A 26,378-nucleotide genomic window follows, 5' to 3' on the forward strand; every position below is an offset into this window, starting at 1 on the left:
ATGGAAAAGGACAATTCCCCACAGTTGATGACTCCCGCATCAGTAAAAGCCATCATCTCAAGGATTGAGGCTGCCCAGCTAACTCGGGCTCAGGAGGTAATCCATGAGATGAGGGAAACACCTTTCTACTGGGCTCTGATGTAGAGACTGGGGACTAACCCCACGTGTAAACAAAATCCCAGGAATACTCAGCAACCTGGGTTGCAGACAGATTAAGCAAATGGGCAGAAAGCTCCAGGATAGCCCATAGTGGAGGTCTATGAAGGCAGGAGGGCAGGAGGAGTGGTCCAGAATTCTTGATTTAGGGTTTGTTTGCCAAGGGCAAACTGCCAGATTACTCAAGATTGAGTGTTGGAAATACTTAGGGATAATGACCTAAGGTTCTAAACACCCTTTATATGAGACTGTGGCATATTTTTTTTTATTTGAGGCTCTGATCCTGAGGGTTTCTTGGGGCCTCAAGGGTGAGGAGATATGTACAGATGTACAGGCCCCAACAAGTTCTGATATTCTGAAGACATTTTTGATATATATTTTTAGTATTACTGACCTTAATAATCAAAATGATAATAAGAGCTAATGCTCTTACTGTGCCAAATACTAATTTATTTAATTCTTACAAAAACCCTGTGACATAAGTACTATATTGATCTCTATTTTACAAAAAAACAAAACAAACAAAAAAACCCTGAGCTCCAGGCATCTGAATCCAAAGTCTATACTCTTAAGCACTTCAATCTGCTGTCTCCTATATAGGATATTTCTACCCAACTTTCAGACATCTTGGACAATGTCAATTTTATTATCAACCGCTTCCAGGAAGAATTAGGATACAACTTAAAAGAAAAGGTGAAATCTCATGAGATAGAGCAAAAGGGCAAGAAGAGATTTATATTGCTGGAGAAAATTGCCTCCTTCTCCAAAGATGCCAAAATGAAAGAGAAGCACCTGTATGAAATTCTCCGCTGGTTGGGTGACTGGGGTGAGTCTGTGGGCCGGGTAACTACTAGGATGGATTACTTCTTCCTAGCCCCTGGTCCCTGCTGGCTGAGTCTCCTTCTTTTTTACCTATATCAGCATTTGCTGGGAGGGGTGTGTGGGTGGCGGAAGCAGGGACAGCATAAAGGACACATTGTAACACCCTTCCCCATAGAAACATTCCACCACTCATGTAACCTCCACTTCTCAGACAAGCAAACATGTAATTGTCCAAAACATAATAGATCATACATTAGCTGAACATGTGATGAATCCTAAGTCACAGATCCATCATGACACCTCATTTTTTTTTTTTTTGGCAGGATAGAAAATGAATTCAAACCCACACTAGCTATTTTATAGAGAAGAATAAAGTGACCCTTACTGCATATACACTGATGCTAGACATAAGCAACTTACCCAACCATTTGGACACAGGATACAAACAGACCTGAAACCAGGCGCTACTCCCTCCCCCTCATTCAAATCAGAGTCATCTAATCACAGGACCTGAGGTTTGCTAGATCTTACAGTGTTGGGAGAAAAATGATATGGAGATGCACCCTAGCTACCTCACACTACTGTTTCCAGGGAACTCTCAAATCAGTGATCCTTCAGCTGCTCTCAAGAACTAACAGAGTTAGTTGTTGACTCCACTTAATTCATTTAATTGTTCAGATGTTGGCCTAGGCAATGGACATAAAGCAATAAAAAGACACCTCCCTGGCCTCAAAGTACAACAATAATATGTAATGTTTATTGTGTATTTGTACATGACAGGCCTCATGTTAACAATTTCACATGCATTACTCATTTAAACCTCACTCAATCCTTATACAGAAGGAAACTGCGGCTTAGGGAACTAAGTGACAAGGCAATATCACACAGCTAGTACAAGGTGAAACCAATGCAACCTCAAAGTTGCTGCAACCCCTAAGTTACAGGGCTGCTTAGAGCTCCCTCAAGGACAGGATGTCCTCAGCCTGCACAACTTACTCCTTGTCCAGGTGACAGTCTGACCTATGAGATCAGGAACATGAAGAGTGAGGAAGAACAGGAATCTCTGGATGAATGGATTGAGGTGATGGAGAAGGTGTTACCTCTCTCTCTCACTGCTACCAAAGGAGGCATCCAGTCTCTCATTTCCCTTTGCTCCACTCTCATTGAAGAACAAAAGAAAAGGGCACAAAGTAGGTTCCTGGAGCACCTGGGAGGGGAGCTGGGTGGGGATGGGCTGGATGACATCTCTGAAGAAAAAGACCCAGGCTGGGTCTACAGATGTGGTCTCTCTGACCTTCCTCCATAACAAAAGTGCAAAAGACAGTACAGAAGGGGTGGGGGTCGGGAGGGAGTGCTGGATTCAATTTGAGCACTGAGCAGTTCTTAGCTGTCCCTTAGGTTAGAGATAGGAGTGAGGTGGAAACAGGTGGTTCAGGTGCTTTCCTTATTCTGGGGAACAAGTTTTGAAGGCCAGGAAGGCTAGAGTTTGTAGCCAGAGTCTGAAGAACATCCTTTCTTCACTTCAAACCTAGCTGCTGAGCCAGAAAGTTCAGTGAGGCTCAGCTGGAGGCCCCTCTGGAGCCTTCCTGTACCTGCTCCCATGGTGGTGAGTTGACAACATAGATAAACCTTAGAATCTTACTCTTGTTGACACTGTAAGTGACCTAATATTATCTAACTCATGCGTTTTATAGATGAGAACACTGACACCCAGAGAAGGGACCACAAGAAAGCTTATGGCAAAGCTGGGCGCCACACTTAGGTGAGTCTTACTTCAAGAGCATGGGCTTTGAAGTCAGACAGACTTGAGTGTAAATCCCATCTCTGCCAATTTCTGGTTGTATGACTTTGGGAAAATTACTTCAACTGTCTGAGCCTGTTCCCTCATATATAAAATGAGAAGGATACTGCCAACTTGCAGGGTTAGGAGAGACTTCCACGTATGTGAGATAGCTGACATCATGCTTTGAACATGCTTGGGACTTAATAAACAATACCTGACATTTGCATTCCTATTGATTCTTATGGACAGGTTCATTATCCATAAGAAAGGTCCACAGTTGCAGGGAGGGAAAAGACAAGGAAAAATGGATTTTTCCTACAGTCTTTACCATTCTGTCTTGAAATATAATTTTTTATATACCTGTTTCCTTGCTAGAGCATAAACTCTTAAACAGCAAAGCAAAGGCTGTGTCTCTTTCTTTCTTCCCTTTTTTTAAATTTTTATTTTTTAAAAGGGCTTGACATGTCATAGTAGTATCATATCAAGTAGCATTCTACCTCTGCGCCAATAAATTGCCCAGGCTGGCCAAGAACTTGGGATCCTCCTAAGTAGCTGGGATTACAGGTGTATACCGCCATGCCCAGATTCTTTCTTTCTTTTTAGGGATTATTAAGTATTTGCTAGGTACCTAGTACTGTACTTGCCACTAAATGTACATACTGTAAATCCTATGAAGATGCTATGATTATTCTCATTTTTCAGATGAGATACCGAGAACTTAGGAAACTTGGCCTGCCCCCCGCCAAAAAAAAAAAAAAAAATTGGGAAAAACAAGATGTAAACTTAAGTTATCTGAGTCCAGAACCAAAGTTCTGAATCACTGGACCATATGGCCTGACAAAACTAGCTAGATGCTAGCCTGACCTTAGTATCACATAATTTCCAGATTTCCTTTAGTCCCTCATTTAAAGTTAGCCATTATTTTTTTCTGACAGTGATGTTCATTGACTTGGTGCTCCAAGATGATCACTCCACCAGCTATACAGATAGTAGGTCCGAGGGGATACTACTATGACATGTCAAGCCCTTGAAGAGCTGAGCACACACAATCTGTGCTGAGTACATTTTCCTGGGGAGAAGACCTACTGCCTTTGTCAGACTATTAAAGGATAACCATTTGCTCAAAATGAAAAAAGACTAGTCATTAAAAAAAAAAAAAACAGGAGCATAATTGCATGACCATATGATAAATTTTCTACAGGCCCAGCCCCAGGGTAACAGAAAAAGGGAATGAAGCTTCTAGGTGGGCTTAAGGGGTTTGGGTAATTGACATTAGGGTGCTAAATGTAGATGTTGAGGCTGTGAAGTGATATGATAAGAAAAATTACTTCAAGAAAATATGGAGCATAAGGAGTAGGATGAATTGAACCCAGCTGGATTAACTAACTGTTTTAGTGTCCTCTGGGCTTGGGAGCAGCTGACCTGAGGGTAAGTTCTGGGTAAACTCAGGCCCAGCAAAAGTCTCTCCCAACAGTATCTCTGGCTCACATATAGTCCCGATTCCTTATTTTTACCCAGTCCCAAAGAGGATTAAGTGAGAATTTTGACCAAACAGAGTCTGTAGAATCAGTGTATCCTAAGAACCCACAGGAGTTTGTGTTGCCTTTTTTCTCTCCACCTCTCCCAGTATCCAAATGCACGTTCTGGCAGGGCTGGCAGGAAAAAAGCCAACAAAAATCTTCACTCCACCCTCAGCCACTGAGCCCAGAGCAGATGCTCCAAGACAAGCACACCACCTGCACAAAGGTCTCTGAAGTGAAGTCCATGCTACAGGAGCTCCTGGACTCCACCATGTTCAACAAGGGGGAGGTCAAGGCCATTAGATACATATCCACTGTGGTGGAGAACCTCAATAAAGCCTTGATCATCCAGCACAAAGAGACTAGAAGCCTGGAATCCAAATACAGGTACCTGCAAATAGAGATGACCAAAGAGCTCAGCAGCCAGAGATTGCACTTCCAAAAGTCCATTCAAGTCCTTGAGAGCAAGAGGGATGCTCTACTAAAGCAGGTAGAGGTTCTAGGGGCAAAGTACCATGATCTCCTCCTGATAAAGCATGCCCTAGAGTTCCAGCTGAAGAAGGTTCAGACCTCTAGAGGTTCAGCTAGAGACCCAGCTGAGGTTTATATTTACTCCCCAGGCACCCTTGAAAAAGAAACACTTTCAAAAAAAGGAATAGTCATAGAGGAAACCCAACAGGAGCCCAAGGAGGAGGAGCTATTGTTTTCACCACTTTCCCCACGTCCCATGGCCACAGCCTGGGACAGAAGGGTTATGCATTCTACATGCCAGCTACGCTCCACCACAAACACACATTTGAGGATCGCAGATGAGTTTAGCAAAGACACCGACAGTCTTGAGCCTGAGTTGCCACCCTCAGTGGATTACAAGTTTCCTACAAAATGGGAAAGACTGGTAGCAGAAAACTCAGGTCATAAAGACAAAGACCAGGAGGACCACTTCCCAGAGAAGGAAAGAGTCCAAACTAAGTTTCAGATTAGGAATCATCACCTGTCCCCAGGGAGCTCCAGGAAGGTGCCCTTGGAGAGCCAAGTGGAGCACTGGGAAAAGGAAATGAGCAGGGAGAAGCAGAGGCAGCAGTGGCTGCAGGAGGAAGAGATTTGGCAACAGCGGCAGAGGCAGTGGGCCCTGCAGGAGCAAGAGCATCAGGAAAAGCTGCGGCTGTGGGAGATGGAAGCAGCTGCCAGGCAACAGCAGCAACTTGCCCCACAGGAAGAGAATCAAAAGAGCCTAAGGAAGGAGGAGCCAGGGGAGGATGTGGAGACACCCATCTTCACAACCATCAATTGGTGGAAGAACTTAGAGAAGGCAGAGACATTGCCAGTACCTCCCCCAAGCCGGGTCCAATCTGCTTGCCAAGGCAGGAGGCCACGCTTGCTCAGGTCCCCTCATGCCCAGCATCCCAAATCCTTAAACCAGAGGACTGTGAGTTCAGTAGAGTTTACCCAGATACCACAAGTCCCCAGGATTCCCACCAAGCCCCAAAATTCTACTTCCCTTCCTATCACCAGGACATTCATCCGAAGGGTAACACGGCCATCTTTCCAGAGATCCCCAGTCATCCTTAAAGAGAAGGTATATCACATGAAAACAGAGGCCCAAAGGAAGAATCTGCAGCTCCTGGGTGGGGATTCAATGCTGCCACGCTACCTGCGCAGCAAGGCCTTGGAGCTTACCACCACTACCATGGAGCTGAGCACACACATGTTGCAGTGCCTGTGCCATAAGTACATCCTCTACAGACGCTTCCAAAACCTCCGGTAGGTGCCCCCACAGCCACCTGGCACCTGCCCACACCCACTGCAATATGTAGGAAGAGCCAAAGCCCAGTGGGAGAGGAGGAGTATGGGGGATGGGGAGAATCACCCAGACCTGGACACGGTCTCCTGAGGAAGGGCACTAGCGAAGGTTGTCTATCCTTAGGCCTTTGAGCAACTGTAGAAAGTGTAGGAGGTAAGGCATTTACATGTTGCTCTCCTCATAGTGGCCTTTCCCTGCAAGCCCACTTCCCCATTTCTTCCTCATTTCCTTTCCTATCTGTGAACCACTCAATATGCTTTCCCCTTTTCTGTGGCTTTCTCTTCCTGTTTCCAGCTCAGTCCTAAGGCTTCTTACCTGATATCACCTCTCACTTCTCTGCCCCTCTTTCCCCAGCTCTCTACTTATGATCCCAGGAATGATAGAAAACAGAGTCATCTCTGGTCAACCAAAATGGAGGGAGGAGGAGAAGACCTCTCCACCCACTAGATCACTTCTCTCTTCCCAGACAGGAAGTGATCAACCAAATACAAGACGTGCAAGAAAAAAGGGCCACCTACAAGGCCCAGAGCCTCTATGTTTTCCTTGAAAACATCAACCGACAGCAGAGACAAAGGCTGCAGGTTTGGACAGACAAGCAGAAGGACCTGGAGGTGAAGCGCCGAGAGTGCCTAAGCAGCATGGTGACCATGTTTCCCAAGGTGGGCCCCCTGCCCTGCTACCTGCTTGGGAATGGGGCAGGGCCAGGGCCAGAAAATGAGCCCATGGGATTGTGGGGTGTGACTGGGAACTAAGGGGCAGTGGAACTGCTGGGAAATGAGAGAGTAGATTACAACTCTGATTTAGGAAGAGGGGAAGACTGGAAGTGGTTTGATTGTGAGGGAGGGCAGCTTTCCAGTTTATATAAATGGGGAGAGCAAGCAAAAAGGACACCCTTCAAAAAGCTGTGGAAGAAAAGATCTTCCAGAGGGGTTGGATAGCTGGGTCCTGCAGTCCTGACTTTGTGCTGGGATTTCCCTCCCTGTGGTTCTCACTGCCCTGCTTCCATCACTACTGTCTTCAGCCTCTCACTAGGGACTTCCTTTGCTATCCTTCTCTTTTGCTTTCTAGATTCCAGGTCTTCTCTTTTTTGGTTCACTTCCTTGTTTTAGAGAACTCCTTTTGGTCACTTCTGAAAAAGGGTGCATAGGAGGGTAAATCATTAAAACCCTGCTTAATTGCATTCTAGGTTTTGATGTTGCTGTTGAGAGTCCAGTCATTCTAAGTTCTGTTTCTTTGGGGTTTGGCCTGTTTTTACTGAGGCCTGACAGTCTATCTACTTCTCTCTCTCTCTCTCTCTCTCTCCATTGTTCCACAATTTTATTATTATCATATTTTACTTTAGATCTTTGGAGGTGGCCACCCTTCATATTTGCTACTTTGTATCTTTTGACATATGATTTCTGATTTCTTGCCTCCCACCCCAATCCTGATAAACACTTTTATTTGACTTTTTTTTTGTTTGTTTTAGATTTCACATACAAATATGAGATCATGTAGTATTTGTCTTTCTGTGTCTGGCTTATTTCACTTAGCATAAGGTCCTCCAGGATCACGTATGCTGTAGCAAATTGGTGGGGTTTCTTCTTTTTTTTTTTTTTAAGACTAAATAATATCCTCTCTGACACTACCCTTACCCACACAAGTGCATGTGCACACTCACCCACCCTTACACCAGTTTCTTTGTCCATTCATCCACTGATGAATACCTGGGTTGTTTCCAAGTCTTGATTATTGTGAATAGTGCTGCATAGTGGACATTAAGGGTACAGGTGTTCAATACTCCTCCAAGTATTCCATGAAATAGAAAAGGAGGGAACTCTTCCAAACTCATTCTATGAGGCTAATATTACCCTGATACCAAAACCAGACAAACACACATCAAGGAAAGAAAACTTCAGACTAATATCCCTGATAAATATAGATGCAAAAATTCTCAATAAAATTCTGGCAAATAGCATACAAAAACATATTAAGAAGTTAGTGCACCATAATCCAGTGGGGTTCATCCCAGGGATGCAGGGTTGGTTCAACATATGGAAATCAATAAACATAACTCATCATAGTAATAGACTTAAAAACAAGAATCATATGATCATCTCAATAGATGCAGAAAAGGCATTTGGCAAAATACAGCACACTCTCATGTTCAAAACACTAGATAAAACTAATGATATACTTCAACATTGTAAAAGCTCTATATGTTAAACCCAAGGCCAGCATCATTCTAAATGGAGGAAATTTAAAAGCATTCCCTCTAAAAACTGGAACAAGACAAAAATGTCCTCTTTCATCACTTCTATTCAACATTATCCTTGAAACTCCAGCCAGAGCAATTAGACAAAAGAGAGAAATTAAAGGGATACAAATAGTAAAGAAGAATTCAAACTATCACTATTTACCAATGACATGATTCTATATCTAGGAGATCCAAAAAAAAAATCCACCAGAAAACTTCTAGAACTAATAAATGAATTCAGCAAAGTAGCAGGATATAAAATCAACAGCCATAAATCAAATGGATTCCTATATATCAGTGATGAATCCACTGAAACAGAAATTAGGAAAACTACTCTATTCACAGTAGCCTCAAAAAAACAAAACAACAAAACAAAAAACTTGGGAATCAATCTAACAAACGAGGTGAAAGATCTCTACGATGAAATCTACAGAACACTAAAGAAAGAAACTGAAGAAAACCTCAGAATATGGAAAGATCTTTCAGGCTCCTGGATAGGCAGAATTAATATTGTCAAAATGGCCACACTTCCAAAAGCATTATACAGATTTAATGCAATTCCTATTAAAATTCCAATGACATTCTTCATAGAAACAGAAAAAGCAATCATAAAATTTATTTGGAAAAATAAGAGACCCAGAATAGTGAAAGCAGTCTTTAGCAAAAAAAGGGAAGCAGGAGGCATCACAATACCAGATCTTAAACATACAATCGAGCTATAGTAACAAAAACGGCATGGTATTAGCACCAAAGTAGATTTGTAGACCAATGGTACAGAATAGAGGACATAAAGACAAACCCACATAAATAAGATTATATCATGCTAGACAAAAGTGCCAAAAAATTCACTGGAGAAAAGATAGACTATTCAACAAATGGTGCTGGCAAAATTGGAATCCATATGTAGCAGAATGAAATTAAACCTCTATCTCTTACCCTGCACAAAACTCAAAGTGGATCAAAGACTTAGGCACTAGAGCAGAGATCCTGCACCTAATAGAAGAAAAAGTAGGTCCAAATCTTCACCCTGTCGGCCTAGTATCTGACTTCCTTAACAAGACTCCTAAAGTGCAAGAAGTAAAATCAAGAATCAATAAATGGGATGGATTCATAATTAAAAAGCTTCTTCTCAGCAAAGGAAACAACCAATAAAGTGAGGAGAGAGCCTACAGATTGGGAGAAAATCTTTACCACATGCACCTCTGATAAAGCTTTAATCCCTAGGATATATAAAGAACTCAAAAACCTTAACACCAAAAAACCAAATAACCCAATCAATAAATGGGCTAAGGAATTGAAAGACACTGCACAGAAGAAGAAAGACAATTGATCCACAAACACATGAAAAAGTGTGTAACATCCCTAGCAATTAGAGAAATGCAAATCAAAACTACACTAAGATTTCATCTAACTCCTGTCAGAATGGCAATCATCAAGAATATAGGCAACAATAAATGTTGGTGAGGATGTGGGGGAAAAGGCACACTCATACATTGCTGGTGGAACTGCAAATTGGTGCAACCACTATGGAAAGCAGTATGGAGAGTCCTCAGAAAACTTGGAATGGAACCACCATTTGACCCAGCTATCCACTCCTTGGTTTATACCCAAAGGACTTAAAATCAGCATACTATAATAATGCAGCCATGTCAATGTTTATAGCAGCTCAATTCACAACAGCTAAACTATGGAACCAACCTAGGTGTCCTTCAATAGATGAATGGATAAAGGAAATTTGGTATATATATTCAATGGAATATTACTCAGCTTTAAAGAAGAATAAAATTATGGCATTTGCCAATAAACAGATTGAGTTGGAGAATATCATGCTAAGTGAAATAAGCCAATCCCCAAAACCAAAGGCCAAAAGTTTTCTCTAATAGGCGGATGCTAATTCACAATAAGGCGGGGGGCACTAGAGAAGAATAGTGTTAGATAGAGGGAAGTGAAGGGAGGGCAGGGGAGGGGATGTGGGGATAGGAAAGATAGTAGAATGAAACAATTCTATAACATGTACACTCAGAAAAATGAGAAAGTATATCCCATCCATGTATGATATATCAAAGTACATAAATGAATTCTACTGTCATGTATAACTAATCAAAACAAAAAAGATTTTTTTTAAAAAGTGCATGTGTTGGGGCTGGGGATATGGCTCAAGTAGTAGTGCACTCGCCTAGCATTCGTGAGGCACTGGGTTCAATCCTCAGCACCACATAAAAATTTAAAAAATAAAAATAAAGGTATTGTGTCCACCTAGAGCTAAAAAATAAACACATTTTTTTAAAAAGTGCATGTATTTATGAAGTGACTTCATTTTCTTCATGTACAAACCCAGAAGAGAAATGGCACATTCATATGGTAGTTTTATTTTTAACTTCTTTAGGAACCTTCATCACATTTTTCATAATGGTAATACCAATCTAAATTCCCACTAATAGTGTACAAAGATTCCTTTTTCTCTACACTCTTGCCAACACTTGTTATATTTTGTGTTTTTGATAATAGCCACTTTAAGGTATGAATAGTGATATCTCATTGTGGTTTTGATTTGTATTTCCCTATAATTGATGATGTTAAACCATTTTGATGTCTTGGATAAAGTCTATTCAAGGTCATTTGCTCATTTTTAAATTGGGTTATATATTTTCTATCTATTAAGTTGTAAAACTATTTTCTTTCTTGGCACTGGGGATAGAAACCAGGGGTGCTTTACCATGGAGCTACATCCCCAGCCTCTGCCCTTTAAATTTTATTTTGAGACAGGATTTTACTAAATTGCTAAGGTTGACCTTGAACTTGCAATCCTTCTACCTTAGACTTCCCAGTTGCTGGGATTACAGGAATGTGCCACTGCATCTAACGTAAAACTATTTTTATTCTAAAAAGACTTTTCCTGCTTTTTTCACTGTGTTGACATTTGTACCAATAATGCAAAAGTAGAAACGAGGCCAGTGTGGTAGAACATGCCTTTAATCCAAGTGATTCAGAAGGCTAAGACAAGAGGATTTCAAGTTTGAGGCCAGCCTCAGCAACTTTGAGATATTCTGTATCAAAATCAAATATAAGGGCTGGGGTTGTGGCTCAGTGGTAGAGCACTTGCCTAGAACGTGTGAGGCACTAGGTTCAATTCTCAGCACCACATAAAAATAAATAAAATCAAAGTCCATTGACAACTAAATATTTAAAAAATAAAATAATAAAATAAAAAGGACTGCAGGGGTGGGGGGGAACTCAGTGAAAAAGCATCCCTGGATTCAATCCCCGGTAATAAAAAACAACAACAACAAATACAACAACAAAAGAAGTAGAGACAAAACTGCGGGCATATTAGCAAGAGTCAAGGCAGTAACAACAAACTGTACTAGTGGTTGCTACATTCTTCTCCACTGCACGTTCATTTAAAATTAAAAAAAAAAAAAAGTCCATTTCACCTAGGAATGTAGGATGATTTATTTGGGAATTTTAGATGAAGCAATAAAAAATATTAATCTCAACCCCTAAGTACACACATTTTTAATGTTTTTATGTGACAACATGGAAAATATTCATAAAGCACTTATGTGTATAAATGTACAAGAGCTATCTTGAGGAAAAGCAACTGTATGGATTGCAAACAGAACCACCTGCTTTTTCCCTGGAGTACAATTTTTACTTGAAAGAAGGACTGACAAAAAAATTCTGGCATTTGGTAGATATTTTCCCAGTAGCGAGTGAGACAAGTATATTTTTTAAAGTAAAAAAACAACTGACAATATTCTTTGTTATCAGCGATAGAATTTCAGCTTTCAAGAGAAAATTTAGGATTTTGGGAAACTATATTCACTACTAGGAGCTTGACATGCTGCCAATATTTAAAGCCTTCCCTGACGAAATTGGTGATGATACTAACAAATGTGATTTTTTTTGTTATTGTATAATGAAATGTGTCACTATTGGGAAGAATTGCATATTTCAGTGACCCAATATTCTATTCACCAAATGCATGAGGATTCATTCTAGTTCCAAGATAGACCAATATATTTTAGCCTAATAGAGTATGAAATGTTCACAAATACAGTTCAGATTATATACTGCAACTAACCTTTGAGAACCCTCCATTTGTATCTGGGAGTGCTGTGGCACATCTGTAATCTGGCTATCAGGAGACTGAAGTGGGAGGAGTGCAAGTTCAAGGCCTGCCTGGACAGCTAAGTGAGAATCTATGTCAAAATAAAAAACAAAAAGGGATAGGGATGTAGCTCAGTGATATGGTGCCCTGGGTTCAATCCTAGTACCAAAAAAGAGAAAGAAAGAAAGGGTGGTCATTTGTGGAGTTCTGGTGTAGCACTGAAGAAAAGTGTCCACAATTATCTGAAGACTATGCCAATGCTCCCGCCTTGTCCAGTTATATAGCTGGTGAGGCTGCCTTTCCTTCATATACTTCAACCAAAACAATGTAATACAACAGATTAAGAGCAGAAGCCAGAACTGAGATTCCTGCTGTCTTCCAGTTGACTAGGTATCAAATAGATTTTTTTAAATATAAAATAATACCACTCTTCTGACTAAAAAAAAATTATTTTTGTTTGCAAAATAGTTATTTTTCATAAGTATATTTTATTTTTATTAATAGAAAGTAGAATTATTATTGTGATTCTTTAATAAGTTAATAAGTGTTTTAAATTTTTTTCTCTTTCAACATCTAACACAGTGAACATTGATAACTCTGTACATCCCTTAATAAGTTTTAAGAAAATGTTTGAGAACTGGTCCATTCATCAACTCCCTTTTATTCTCCCTATTTTCTTTTTAAAACTCCTGTGATTCAGATACGGAAACTTCTGGAAAAAGTATCTCTGTTATTTCTTCATTCTCTTTATTTTGACTTTTATTGGAGAATATTAGATGAAGCAGTAAAAATTGTTAATCTCAACCATGAATACTCATTGCCTTTTGGGGACAGTATCGTTATTGAGTTTTTCATTTCTACTATTCCTTTTTTTGTGTGTGTGCACAGTTCTGGGTATTGAACCTAGGACCTTACTGTTGAGCTATCTCTCCAATCCTTTTTAAAAATTTCATTTTGAGATAGATACCCAGACTGGCCTAAACTTGCGATTCTCCTGCCTCAGCCTCCCAAGTGGCTGGGATTACAGATGTAATCCCTCACCCAACTCTACTATCCTATTTTTAATTTCCAAGAACTCAATTATTTAAATTATATATATATATATATATATATATATATATATATATACACACACAATATTTTCTTTTGCCACTTTGAGAATGTTAAAACTAATTTTGGTAAGTTTTAATATACTGGGATAGTCTCAATGCCCTTCAAATTGCTTTGTTTCAATTGGTTTGGTCTCTATCAAGTTTCTCATTTTAGAGTGTTCTGGGTATATGGTGGTCACTGGCTCTCTGCTCATATTTAAGGAAGAGACACAAGAGACTCAATGAAAATTTTTTGAGTGTGTGTGTGTGTGTGTGTGTGTGTGGTAGTAGGAGGAACTTGTCATCTGTGGGTTCTGGTTCTAAGAAGGATGATTTGAGTTATTACTAATCTCATGATGGATAACACATTACCCCCAAATTCAGCGGCTTAAAATAACAATAATCACTTATTACGTATCACAATTTCCATGGTTCAGGGATTTGGGAGCAGTTTGGCTATTTGATTCTGGCTTATGGTCCCTCATGAATCTGCAGTCTCATGCCAGCTAGAGCTGCAGTCTGCTGAAGATCTGCTTCAAGATCACATACCTGGTAGTTGGTATTGACTGTCAGCAGATCTTAGTCCCTCTCCACAGGACCCTTCCACAGTGGTCCTGAAGTGTGATCAAGCATGTGTCTGACTTTTCCCAGAGCTAGTAGTGCAAGAGGCCAAGGTGTTATGAGAAGCCACTTCAGAAAACACTCTAAGTCTGAATTCAAATCAAAGAGACCTTTATTTACCTGGCCAGGGGACTGTCACCCACCCCTAGAGATTGAAGCTCTGTGGGAGAACAGCAATTTCCTGGCCTGTGTCTTGAGAATTTAAGGACAAAAACCACAACTCTAGGGCTTTTCGCAGCATTATGCAAGCAAGCAAGTTACAGAAACTAAAAAAAAAAGCAGTTAGCTTAACTGCATCTCAGTTTCAAATAAGTGTTAGACAACCTTATCCTGAGTTTCAGCTGACCAGGGGCAATAATCTATTTTAAAAGTTATGTTGGGGGCTGGGGATGTGGCTCAAGCGGTAGCGCGCTTGCCTGTCATGCGTGCGGCCCGGGTTCAATCCTCAGCACCACATACCAACAAAGATGTTGTGTCCGCAGAAAACTAAAAAAAATAAAATAAAATAAATATTAATAAATAAATAAATAAATAAAAGTTATGTTGGGCTGGGGTTGTGGCTCATCAATAGAGCGCTCGCCTCGCACATGCGAGACCCTGGGTTCGATCCTCAGCACCACATAAAAATAAATAAATAAATAAGTAAAAATAAATAAATAAAGATACTGTACCCATCTACAACTGAAAAAAAATAAAAGAAAAATATTTTTTAAAAACCACGTTATATAGACCTATAAATGTACTCAAACCCAAGATGTAGCTCACCATGATCACCACCATATCCTGAGTTGGGTACATTCTGTGGGGTACAAAGTACAGAAAAACAATTTTTAAAAAGAAGACAGCTTTTGTTTCTGTTTCTCAGAAATGGGCCATGCAGTTCCCTCTTCACAGGAGCAGTAACAGAGAAACTAAGATGGAGTCTAGAACAGCTAAGATGGAGTCCCTATGGCCACACTTTTTGTTTGTATAGCCACAGTGACTCCATTTCTGCTATCCCAATATTGGTAACTTATTTGATGCTTGCAGTTATCTCATTTATTCATCATTTTACTACTGATATCTAAAAGCCTTATGTCTACATGGTCAAGCTAATACAATTGTTCACAACTATGCTGATTTAACCTTGTTTATATCTATATTAACCTATCAGCCTATATTGATCTATAACTATACTGGCATACCTTTCACTGTTCCATATCTTTTTTCCTGTGGCTTAAATCCTATGTCTTACAGTTACATGATTTTATTACTATTACTTAGGCTTACTCCTGATGAATTTATGTCTTCCTGTTGCTTATCTATGTTTGTAAAATCAGGCAAGGCAGGCAGCGACCATCAGCGACCTTTAAAAAGGCCGCCGAAGGAGGCTTTATTTGAGATATCACTACCAGGCAGAACTCGATCAGGATCAGATGGACAGTGGACAGGAGAAGGGTATGAGGAGAAAGCACGTGGGAGCTTGACCTGATTGGGATTTTTATGGGGCTCACAGCAGGAAGGGAAGGGCTTGGGACAGGAAAGGGGATTTTTAGGGTCCCTCGTCGCTGGAGTTGGTCAGGGGAGCTGGCTGAACTTCAGGATTGGCCAGGGGGTTCTGCTGATTGACAGGCGTTAGTCAGGAGATCCTTCTGATTGACAGACGTTCCCGCCAGCGCCTGATTGATGTTCCTTTCCCACACAGGCTGCTTTGTCCTAAGTCACCGCCATCGACCTGACAATGTTACCTTACCTTATTCCTATAATCTATAACCTATGTCTATGAATTGATTATATTGATCAGTTCACACCACAACAAAGGTATAGCTACAAGCTAGGCATGAAAGTCACACACCATCACCTCTGTCATCCCCTCTAGATTCCAGACTAGTTCTACTCAGTTTGGAAGGAAACTACACAAAGGTGAAATATTCAGGGCCAGGAGCCTTGGGGGCTATTTTGGAGGCAAGCTACCACATGGTGCTAGGCTATTTCACTGGGGAGCTGTTTTTATCCGGAGGCCCTTTCTTTTAGAACTGCTGATTTTTCCATTTAAAAAGCTCCTAGTCTGTCTCTAAATAAAATACAAAATAAGTCTAGGGATGTGACTCATTGGTTGAGTGCCCCTGAGTTCAATCCCTGGTACTCTGCCCACCCCCAAAAAAAGGTCCTAGTTATTTGTATGGACAGTGTTTAACTGGGAGCCAATAAGAGAAGGAGGTTGTAAACTTTCATCACTACCCTGTTTTCAGAATATTATCCCGCTCTCAAGTCTGCCTAGTGTACAGCGAATCTGTATTACTCTTTCCAGAAGAAACAATTCTAATCTTCTGCCAGGATTAGAAAGTCAGCTAGCCATGTAGGGCAGCATAGGAGGATCTAGGACTCCAACTGCCTCCTAAACAAATTTCATTCTATCTTCCTGCTATTTAGTCTTATCTTTATTCCCTCCTCTAGGGAACCTGGTGTCGGCAATTCCTGAGATTTTTTTTTTTTTTTAAATTTAAGTTCTTCATTGAGACTTTGGTTGTTGCTGGGCTTTTCCTGCCACTGACTCAGGAATGTGCTTTTTCAGATCGATTAAGTCAAATTGGTTGTGCCATTTGCACTTCCATAAGCAATGAACAAGAGCACCATTGCTCCACATCCTTGTCAACACTTTTTTTTTTTTTTAAAGAGAGAGTGAGAGACAGAGAGAGAGAGAGAGAGAATTTTTTTTTTTTTGGATTTTTTTTTTTTATTGGTCATTCATAACATTACATAGTTCTTTTTTTTTTGTTTTTTTAAAGAGAAAGTGAGGGGGGGAGAGAGAGAGAAAGAGAGAGAATTTTAATATTTATTTATTTTTTTTAGTTCTCGGCGTACACAACATCTTTGTTTGTATGTGGTGCTGAGGATCGAACCCGGGCCGCACGCATGCCAGGCGAGCGCGCTACCACTTGAGCCACATCCTCAGCCCAACATTACATAGTTCTTAATACATCATATTACACGGTTTGATTCAAGTGGGTTATGAACTCCCGCTTTTACCCCGTATACAGATTGCTGTATCACATCAGTTACCCTTCCATTGATTGACATATTGCCTTTCTAGTGTCTGATGTATTCTGCTGTCTGTCCTATTCTCCACTATCCCCCCTCCCCTCCCCTCCCCTCCCCTTCTCTCTCTCTACCCCTTCCACTGTAAATCATTTCTTCCATTTGTATTATCTTGTCTTACCCCTCCTTTCCTCTTATATGTCATTTTGTATAACCCTGAGGATCGCCTTCCATTTCCATGCAATTTCCCTTCTCACTCCCTTTCCCTCCCACCTCTCATCCCTGTTTAATGTAAATCTTCTTCTCAAGCTCTTCGTCCCTACCCTGTCCTTGTTTACTCCCCTTATATCAAAGGAGTCATTTGGTATTTGTTTTTTAAAGAGAGAGAATTTTTTGTTTGTTTTTTTTTTTTTTTTAGTTCTCGGCGGACACAACATCTTTGTTGGTATGTGGTGCTGAGGATCGAACCCGGGCCACAGGCATGCCAGGCGAGCGCGCTACCGCTTGAGCCACATCCCCAGCCCGAGAGAGAATTTTTTAATGTTTTATTTTTTTCAGTTTTCAGCGGACACAACATCTTGTTTGTATGTGGTGCTGAGGATCAAACCCGGGCCGCACGCTTGAGCCACATCCCCAGCCCCAACACTTGGTTTTAAGTCTTTTAAATTTTTAAATTTTAGTCATTCTAGAGGGTATATAGTGGTATCTTATGATGATTTTAATGCATATTTTCCTAAGGATTAATAAGGTGAGCATCTCTTCATGTGCTTATTTGTCATTTGTTTATCATCTTTGGTGAAGTATATTATTGAGTTATATAAATTCTTTATTATTCTAGGTTCAAATCCTGTATCAGATGCGTTTTTTTTTTTGTGAATGTTATCTTTGTGGCATGCCTTTGCATTTACTTAACAATATCTTTTGAAGACAAAAGACTTTAATTTTATGAAGTCTAATTTATAATTTTTGCTTTCTATATTATTTTTATTATTATCTTATAGTACTGGGAATTGAACTTAGGGGGGATTTACCACTGAACTACATTCCCAGCCCTTTTTGTTTTTGAGACATGATCTCACTAAATGAGATCACCCAGGTTGGCTTCAAACTTGCAGTCTTCCTGCCTCAGCCTCCCAAGTTGCTGGAATTGCAGGCATTTACCCCAGCAGTCAGCTTGTGTCCTATTTAAAAAAATTTTTTTTTTTTTTGCTTAATCCAAGGTCACAAAATTTTTCTCGTGTTTTCTTTTAGTAGTTTTATAATTTTATTCTTACATTCTGGCCTATAATTCATTCCAAGTTAATATTTCATATGATATGAAGTAAGGGTTGAAGTTGATTTTGGCTTTTGGGTTTTTTTTTTTCTTTTTATTCCTCTCTATCTCTCTTTCTGGATAATGTGGATTGTACACAAGGTAACTCTATCACTAAGCTACAGCCCTAGCCCTTTTTATTTTTTATTTTAGTACAGCATCCTACTAAGATGTTGCCCAGGCTAGTCTCAAATTTGTGATCTTTCTGCCTTAGCCTCCCGAGTAGTTGGGATTACATATGTATGCCACTGCAACTGGCTTGGTTTTCTTGTTTTGTTTATATATGGATATACAATTGTGCTAGTATAATTTTTTATTGTAGATGGACACAATACCTTTATTTTATTTATTTATTTATTTAGGTACTAAGGATTGAACTCAGGGGCACTTGACCACTGAACCTTATCCCCAGTCCTACTTTGTATTTTATTTAGAGACAGGGTCTCACAGAGTTGCTTAGTGCCTCGCTGATGCTTGGGCTGGCTTTGAACTCACTATCCTCCTGTCTCAGCCTCCCAAGCTGCTGGGATTGCAGGCGTGTGCCACTGCAGCCAGCTTATTTATTTATTTATTTATTTGAGAGAGAGAGAGAGAGAGAGAGAGAGAGAGAGAGAGAGAGAGAGAGAATTTTTTAATATTTATTTTTTAGTTTTCGGTGGACACAACATCTTTATTTTATTTTTATGTGGTGCTGAGGATTGAACCCAGCACCCCGCGCATGCTAGGCGAGCGCGTTACCACTTGAGCCACATCCCCAGCCCAAGCTTATTTATTTTGATGTGGTGCTGAGGATTGAACCTAGTGCCTTACTCATGTTAGGCAAGTGCTCTACCACTGAGCTACAATCCCTGCCCTTGTTGTCATACATTTTGCTCCATATATGTTATATATTCCCTAAAACATTGTTAAAACTTTTTCTTTAAATAACTGATAATCTTCTATATTTACCAACACATTTGCTATTTCCAGTGCTCTTTATCCAAATTTATATCTGGCATGATTTTCCTTCTATCTTAAAGCTTTCCTTTAATATTTCTTATTGTGCTCATCTGCTGGCAATTAATTTTCTCAGCTCTGGTATATCTAAAAAGATATTTAGCTTTCAGTTTTAAAAGATATTTCTCTGGATATAGAATTCTAGGTGCCCAGATATTTGGGAGACCAAAGGGAGGGGCTGTGAGTTCAAAGGCCAGCTTGGGCAACTTAGTGAGACCCTGTGGGGGGAAAAAATTCTTGGTGGACAGTTTTTTCTTCCAGTTTTGAAAAATGTAAAAACATATTTTACCCAAATATGAACTCTGAGGACTGTCTCCCTGTTCTTGCCCAGAGGTTCTTCCTCCAGCTTTGGTGTTCCCTCCCATGCCTGTGCAAATGTCTGATGGGGCCCCTATTCAGAGCTCCAAAGTTTTCCTACTGTATTACTTCCTCCTCATTGTTACTCTGCTTTGCAAATTCTAGTCACCTTGCCTTCCCTGAACTCCAGACAAACACCATCTCCTCTACTCAGAGGTTACTGGAATGGGCTGGGGGTTACTGTTCTGTGTTGTAGCCTGACCACTCTCTCATTTGATTCATCTCTCTCAGGGATCACTGACCTGCACTGCCTATCTTCTGAATGTCTGTCTTGTTTCATATATTTTTTTAGCCTACTAGTTGCTTACAGCAGGTAATCTGTTATCCCACTATCACCAGTTGATGCCCTGTAAGAGAAACTAAAGTTTTTCTACTTCGGCTGGTGGTGGGGTCTGCTTAAGCAGCCAACCTCTGCAGCTAAGAAAAGTGTTGCAGCTCTTAATGACAGGCTATGCCCTGCAGTGTTGCAGCAGACCCCAGAAGCTCACTGACAATTTCTTCTTTCTAGGTTTTTGTCTTGAAAATTTGAGAAATGAAATCCACTGATGAGGATGAATATGTGAAAGAGTAGGATTTATTCCAGTGTAAAGAGAAACAGAATTCTTCCAGGGGCAAGAGGGGACCCAAGAGGGGTTGCTGCCTGAGTGTGTTAGTCTGAGGATTTATATAGTACTTGGACTAATGCTATTGATCCAAATACATGTTAATCAGGGTTTAGAAAAGTACTACAGCTATTAGTTAACTCTGAGTCTAAACTTTCATTTAGATCTACCTCACTTCTGTTTTTTCACTGGCTTGTCAAGAAGAGGGAGTTTGAGGTCCTGAGATGATAGATGCACAGTGTTCTGAGCTGTAGTGCAGTGTGCAGTAGGTTTCTGCAGTAATCCAAGCCATGCCACCAGGGGGCCAAGGTTGGCACACCCTGGGTTGCCTCAGTGCTGGCTAGCCTCACCTCAGGCCCTGGCTGGCCTGGTGGGCTCTAATGCAGCTGAGGCCGGTGCTCACCATCCTGTTTCTACTTGTTGGTGGGATTAGTAGGCCAGCTGTGTGGCTGGGGAGCTGGGGAATCGTGTCATTAGGATCAATTTTTAATGTTAAGTTCCAAAGATTCCTATATTTATCCAGTGTATAACTTTTGGTATGTACTTGAATTCTTAGACTCTTTGTAAACAAATTCATTGCCACTCAAGATACCATGGTCCATGGGTTAGGAAATACTGGTATAGGCCACCAGAATTGAAAAATCTCACTCTCTGTTCCTAGGGTCTACCCTTAGCTTTTCCATATCCTTGCTGAGAAATCACGTTTTTCCCTCTGGGCACTGACACTAGGAAAAACTGTGTTCTTTCAAACCCACCTATTTTACCTTGTAGAATTCAGTAAGGTTCCCATCCAAAATGTGCAGACCTGGTTCTATCATTCACGTATTAAGTGTGCCTAAAATAAATCCTAATGTGATATATAATCCAGTTTTGCCTTTGTATGCCACCCAGGGATTCAAGGCTTAAAAACCAAAAACAATTAAAAAGTAACCCTCTAGACTAGGAATATAGCTCAGTGGTAGAGCACTTGCCTACCATGAAGAGGCCCTGGGCCCAATCCCTAGTACCAAAAAAATAAAAAAATTTTAAAAGTAACCTAATTTTTAATGGGGTAACTTGCATTACTAAAGAGGGTTCAATTTTTACTCCATAGTAATGCTTATTTTATCTTATCTTCTCTCCCATTCCCACATATCCAGAAAACCTTTTTAAACTCCAAAATACTCTGACACCAGAACTTCTCCTTTCTAGAAAAGTGATTATAAATTTATGAGCCACATGAGGGACAGTGAATCCATGTATCTACCAATAATCCTCTATATACTGCAGAGCATAATGGTGCAAGCCTGTAATCCCAGGGACTTGGGAGGCTGAGGCAGAAGGATCACAAGTTTGAGGCCCTAAGCAACTTAGTGAGACCCTGTCTCTAAATAAAAAAATCAAAAAGGTTGGGGATGTAACTCAGTGGTAAATTGCCCCTGAATTAAATCCCTAGTACCCTAATAATAATTCTCTACATACCAAATTATAAAAAATAAATATACTTATCATATGGATGGTAATCCTTGAAACTTCTGACATTTAGAATGGATCCAAAGGGATGGAGATATGGCTCAGAGGCAGAATGCATGAATGCATCCCTGGGTTTGATCCCTAGCACCACACACATGAAAAAAAATCCAAATCCAAAATAGTACAGGAATTTTTTTTTTTATACCAGGGATTGAACTCAGGGGCATGCAATTACCAAGTCACATCCCCAGCCCTATTTCATATTTTATTTAGAGATTGGGTCTCACTGAGTTGCTTAGCACCTCACTGTTGCTGAAGCTGGCTTTGAACTAGAGATCGTCAAATCCAAGCCTCCCAAGCTGCTGGGATTATAGGCATACACCACCAGGAACTTTTTAAAAAATCAAAACTCATAAGGCCAAAAAGATAATAGCTTAAATTTTGGGATAATGGAATCAAAGACCCCTATCTCCTCTTTGGATTCTTTATTATACACACTAACACAACACATAACCATGTTTCTATTAACAGTGTGAATATATGACAGTGATTCTATGACATCATAGGCATCACAGTGTCATAGCACAAGGCATAACACATTTGTGGTGATGCTGGTTTACACAAACCTACTGCACTGTCAGTCATGTAAAAAAAGAGCACAGGGGCTGGGATTGTGGCTCAGTGGCAGAGCACTTGCCTAGCATATGTGAGGCACTGGGTTCGATTCTCAACACCACATAAAATAAATAAATAAATAAGGTATTGTGTCCATCTACTACTAAAAATATTTTTAAAAAGAAAAAAGAGCACAACCAGGCATTGTTTTAAAGGTTGGGGTAAGCCAGGCATGGTGGTACATACCTGTAATCCCAGCAATTTGGGAGGCTGAGGGCAGGAGGATTGCAAATTCAAGCCCAGTCTCAGCAACTTAATGAGACCCTACCTCAAAATAAAATTTACTAAGGCCTGGAATTATAGAAGCTTAGTGGTAGAGGGCCTCTGGGTTCAATCCCCATACCAAAAAAAAAAAAAAAAAAAAAAAAGAGCCAACAACAACAAAATGCTGGGAATGCATAACATTGAAAAAGTGGCTTGACTAGAAAGTGTGAAACCCTGAGTTTGATCCTCAGTAATGAAAAAAAAAACTTAATAATGATGATAAATGGCTATATTACTGGTTTATATATTCACTATACAATACTTTTTTTCACTCGTTTAGAGTGCACTCCTCTTTCTTATAAAAATTAACTATAGTGGGGCCAGGTGTGGTGGTGCATGCCTGTAATCCAGGCAGCTCCGGAGGCTGATACAGGAGGATCATGACTTGAAAGCCAGCCTCAAGGCAACAGTAAGGCACTAAGCAATTCAGTGAGACCCTGTCTCTAAATAAAATACAAAATAGGGCTGGGGGTGGCTCAGTGGTCAAGTGTCCCTGAGTTCAATCCCTGGTAACAACAACAAAAAAAATTAACTATAAAACAGTATGCCATATTATGCCAACAGCAGCCACATACATCTCATTTTTCCTGTCTTTATTGCATCAAGAGACCACATTGATTGACATATACCGTGTTGGCTTGTATAAGTATGCTCTATGATGTTTGTACAATGATGAAATTGTCTAATGACACATCACTTAGAATGTGTCCCTATAATTTTTTTATTGCTATTTTGCCCCTTTTCCAGATTTCCTATAACAAAGGAGAAAACAGGAACCAACCCAGAAAATAAGAACTCATATCCTTTAGGAATATCAACAATTTTGTCCCTATTATACAAAATATATATCCAGCCTTAATATGGCAGAAACAGCTCTATGCAGTAGCTATGAGTATTATACCATTCCTTGCTAGACTCATTTGCCAGTTCTCTATGTAAGTGTCCATGGGATGAATCACCTTAGTTTCAGATCTGAGGCTTAGGAAGGGTTGGAAAAGGAGGGCTGGTTTCAGTTTCCTCTGCTTTTTTCTCCAACTACTAGGAGCAAAGAAACAGCAAATGCTGACATGCATCATAGGGGGATAGCCAGCAGTTTGGAAATATTGTAGAATCTTCCATCAGTGACTCAAACTGCTGTTTTCTGCCCTGGTGTTGGGTAATAGATGTTTCCTCTGAATCCGGAGCAGAAGACCTGAGTGTGGGAGAGACAGTATATTAAGGGATTCAGTGAACATGCTGGCATTGGACAGTGGAAAGAGCCTTGGCCCCGGAGGTTTCTCCCAATTCAGTACATGTCATCTTGTATCAGTCCTGATAATCTGTAACTGACTCAACTTGCTAAATTGGTTAAAGAAGGAACAAGCATCATGAAAGCTCACACAGCTCCTTGCCCAGCACCAGGGCTAGGTTTGTGTGCACGCAGGGGTAAGTTTGTGTGCACACCTGGCCCCTTGCCATTAACCTTGCAAGTGCTCTTGCACTTGCAGCTGCCCTCTGCTTTGCCCGGTGTTGATTCTTCACAACAAAGGAGAAAGCAGGAACTAATATAGCAAATAAGAATTGAAAGAATTCCTAGGAAAGGTGTGATACCTGGGGGTCCCAGTGGTTTTCTAATTGGGCCATACCCTCTCTACTCAGCCCTGAGCCCAATAAGGGTACCAACAGTCAAGCAATGCCTCCTCTTGTCCTACAGAGGAATAACTTCCTGTCTCCCTGATGCCTCTTTGCTGGTTCCTCTAGCTTAAGATGGAGTGGAATATTTGTCTGAACATTCCTGTGGTCACCTCCCCAAATTCAAGGAAATGCAAGTCATCCCCAGTTTCACTCCGGCGTATTTACTCCAGCAGCCCTGCCTGTCAACAGCCCCTTCCATCTAAGCGCCAGGAGTATGTACCTTTGCGGACGGCCAGGTAAGTGCCGGGAAGCTGATAGGATAGCCATCTATATGGGTGGGGAAGTAAGAAGTAGACGTGGCTACCCTGAGGAGGTAGGCAGCAAGGCAAAGGCACAGACAGACAAAGATTGTCCCATGGGCTGCAAAGAGCCTGTCTTCTCCGTTGCCCTGCCCAGCTCTGACCTACAGGAAAGGTTGAGGGGGCTTCAGGGGCTAGCCTGATTGTGTTCCAACCTACGCAACTGAAAGACTCTGGGGACGCACAGCTGAGCATTAATCCAGCATCTGCCATTGGTCTATCCATTTATACAAGCCTGATCCTTCCCCACCTTGTGACCCCCTGGCTCAAACAGAAACACTCTGGGCAGCGAAGAGAACCCACATTCACACCCATTCCAGCATGGCCTGGTTCAGGGCTTCTGCTGCAAAGTGTGTACCTGGAAGCACAGAGTACCCTGAGAGCCCCTTCCAGCAGCCTCTTAGCTAAAGGAGATCCAGTAAAGTGAGACATAGAGCCAATAAAAGGGGAGAAGAAGGGTGATAAGGAGGACAGTGACAAATTCTATTTCAGAAGGGAAGAAAATAAGGTCCAGTGTGTTGGGTCTTGTGATCCTGAAGAGCTTATGGCTCCTCAGTTTGTCTGTCTCTGTGTCTCTCTTTCTGTCAGTCTCCTTCTCCCACCCCCACCTCTGATTCTTTTGACATTCTCTGTACCCTCCCACCCCTAGTCAACAGGGGAACCAGATAGAGGCCATCTGGAAGACTAATGTGGCCTCCTCCAGGCATTCAATAGAAAAAAAGACCCTGTCAGTCTGTCCTGGGACCAGCTAGGCAGATACCCAGATATCCCCTGGTTTTTGGTACAGGATATACCTTCCTCCCACCACAAAAGCTTGATGCCCCCCAAGACCTGGTAAGGTGCAAAGCTGAGTACTTAACCTGGAGACCTGCCCACCAAGGACACACTGTCCCTGTCCAACAGTCCAGGCAATCTCTTTCTAAACATTAGTAATGGCCTCATTTTTTTTGTGCTACATCAGATAAGAAAGGCTAACCTGTCTCAATTCACTAGCCATCAAACTAGCCATGCCAATACCAGTTCTCTTAAAGGCTTTCCATAGTACTCCGAAGATCACTGCAGGGGTATCATCTTCACAGATTTCCTAGGCTGCACATGAATTTCTAAAGAGCCATATTCTAGCCCTTGACCTGGGGGTTATTCTCAGGAAGAGCAAGTAGAGGAATGGAGAGATTTGGGGAGACCATGAATTGCATGATAAACTTGAGACTTGGATCTGGACCTATCTTTATTATTTTCATTTCTTTATTGCCTTTGAGAATTGTCCCAAGAAGAATACCTAAGGTGAGTGTGGCAGATCTCAGTAGGTGAGCAGGAGGACTTTCTGTTTAGAACAGGTTCAGTTCTCCTGTGCCTCTCCTGGATTAAAGACATCAATATTCAGACTCAAGGCTCTTCCAAGGGACCTTTCCAGATTAGCCATTCCATCTGCCTCTTGTGGCCCTGTACCTACCCCAATTCTCCAACAGAGAAACAGCTCTGATGGCTGCCAGTCTAACCTAACCAGAACCAAGATGCTAGTGCTGCTTCATCCTCCCAATGGAGACTTAGGTAAGACATAGTAGTTGAGCAACATCAGAGAAAGCAA

At 41.0% G+C, this 26,378-nt stretch overlaps 1 protein-coding gene across 1 annotated transcript; it reads left to right on the top strand.

Moving 5' to 3' along the window:
* Fam186b (family with sequence similarity 186 member B) lies at window positions 1-25,542 on the top strand. The gene is made up of 7 exons (XM_026407079.2): window positions 1-96; window positions 757-982; window positions 1,986-2,168; window positions 4,389-6,042; window positions 6,549-6,741; window positions 24,558-24,727; window positions 25,440-25,542. The coding sequence occupies exons 1-7, from the start codon at window positions 1-3 to the stop codon at window positions 25,540-25,542; spliced, it is 2,625 nt and encodes an 874-aa protein (XP_026262864.2).
* The last annotated feature ends 836 nt before the right edge of the window (window positions 25,543-26,378 follow it).

Source organism: Urocitellus parryii, chromosome 5 (assembly GCF_045843805.1).
Source record: "Urocitellus parryii isolate mUroPar1 chromosome 5, mUroPar1.hap1, whole genome shotgun sequence".
NCBI lineage: Eukaryota > Metazoa > Chordata > Mammalia > Rodentia > Sciuridae > Urocitellus > Urocitellus parryii.

Excerpts from the sequence above, each read along its gene's own strand:
- Fam186b (XM_026407079.2), top strand. The coding sequence starts at position 1 with ATGGAAAAGGACAATTCCCCACAGTTGATGACTCCCGCATCAGTAAAA. Across the intron at positions 2,169-4,388 it reads ACAAAAGAAAAGGGCACAAA|TATCCAAATGCACGTTCTGG; the intron begins GTAGGTTCCTGG and ends CACCTCTCCCAG. Across the intron at positions 6,742-24,557 it reads TGGTGACCATGTTTCCCAAG|CTTAAGATGGAGTGGAATAT; the intron begins GTGGGCCCCCTG and ends TGGTTCCTCTAG.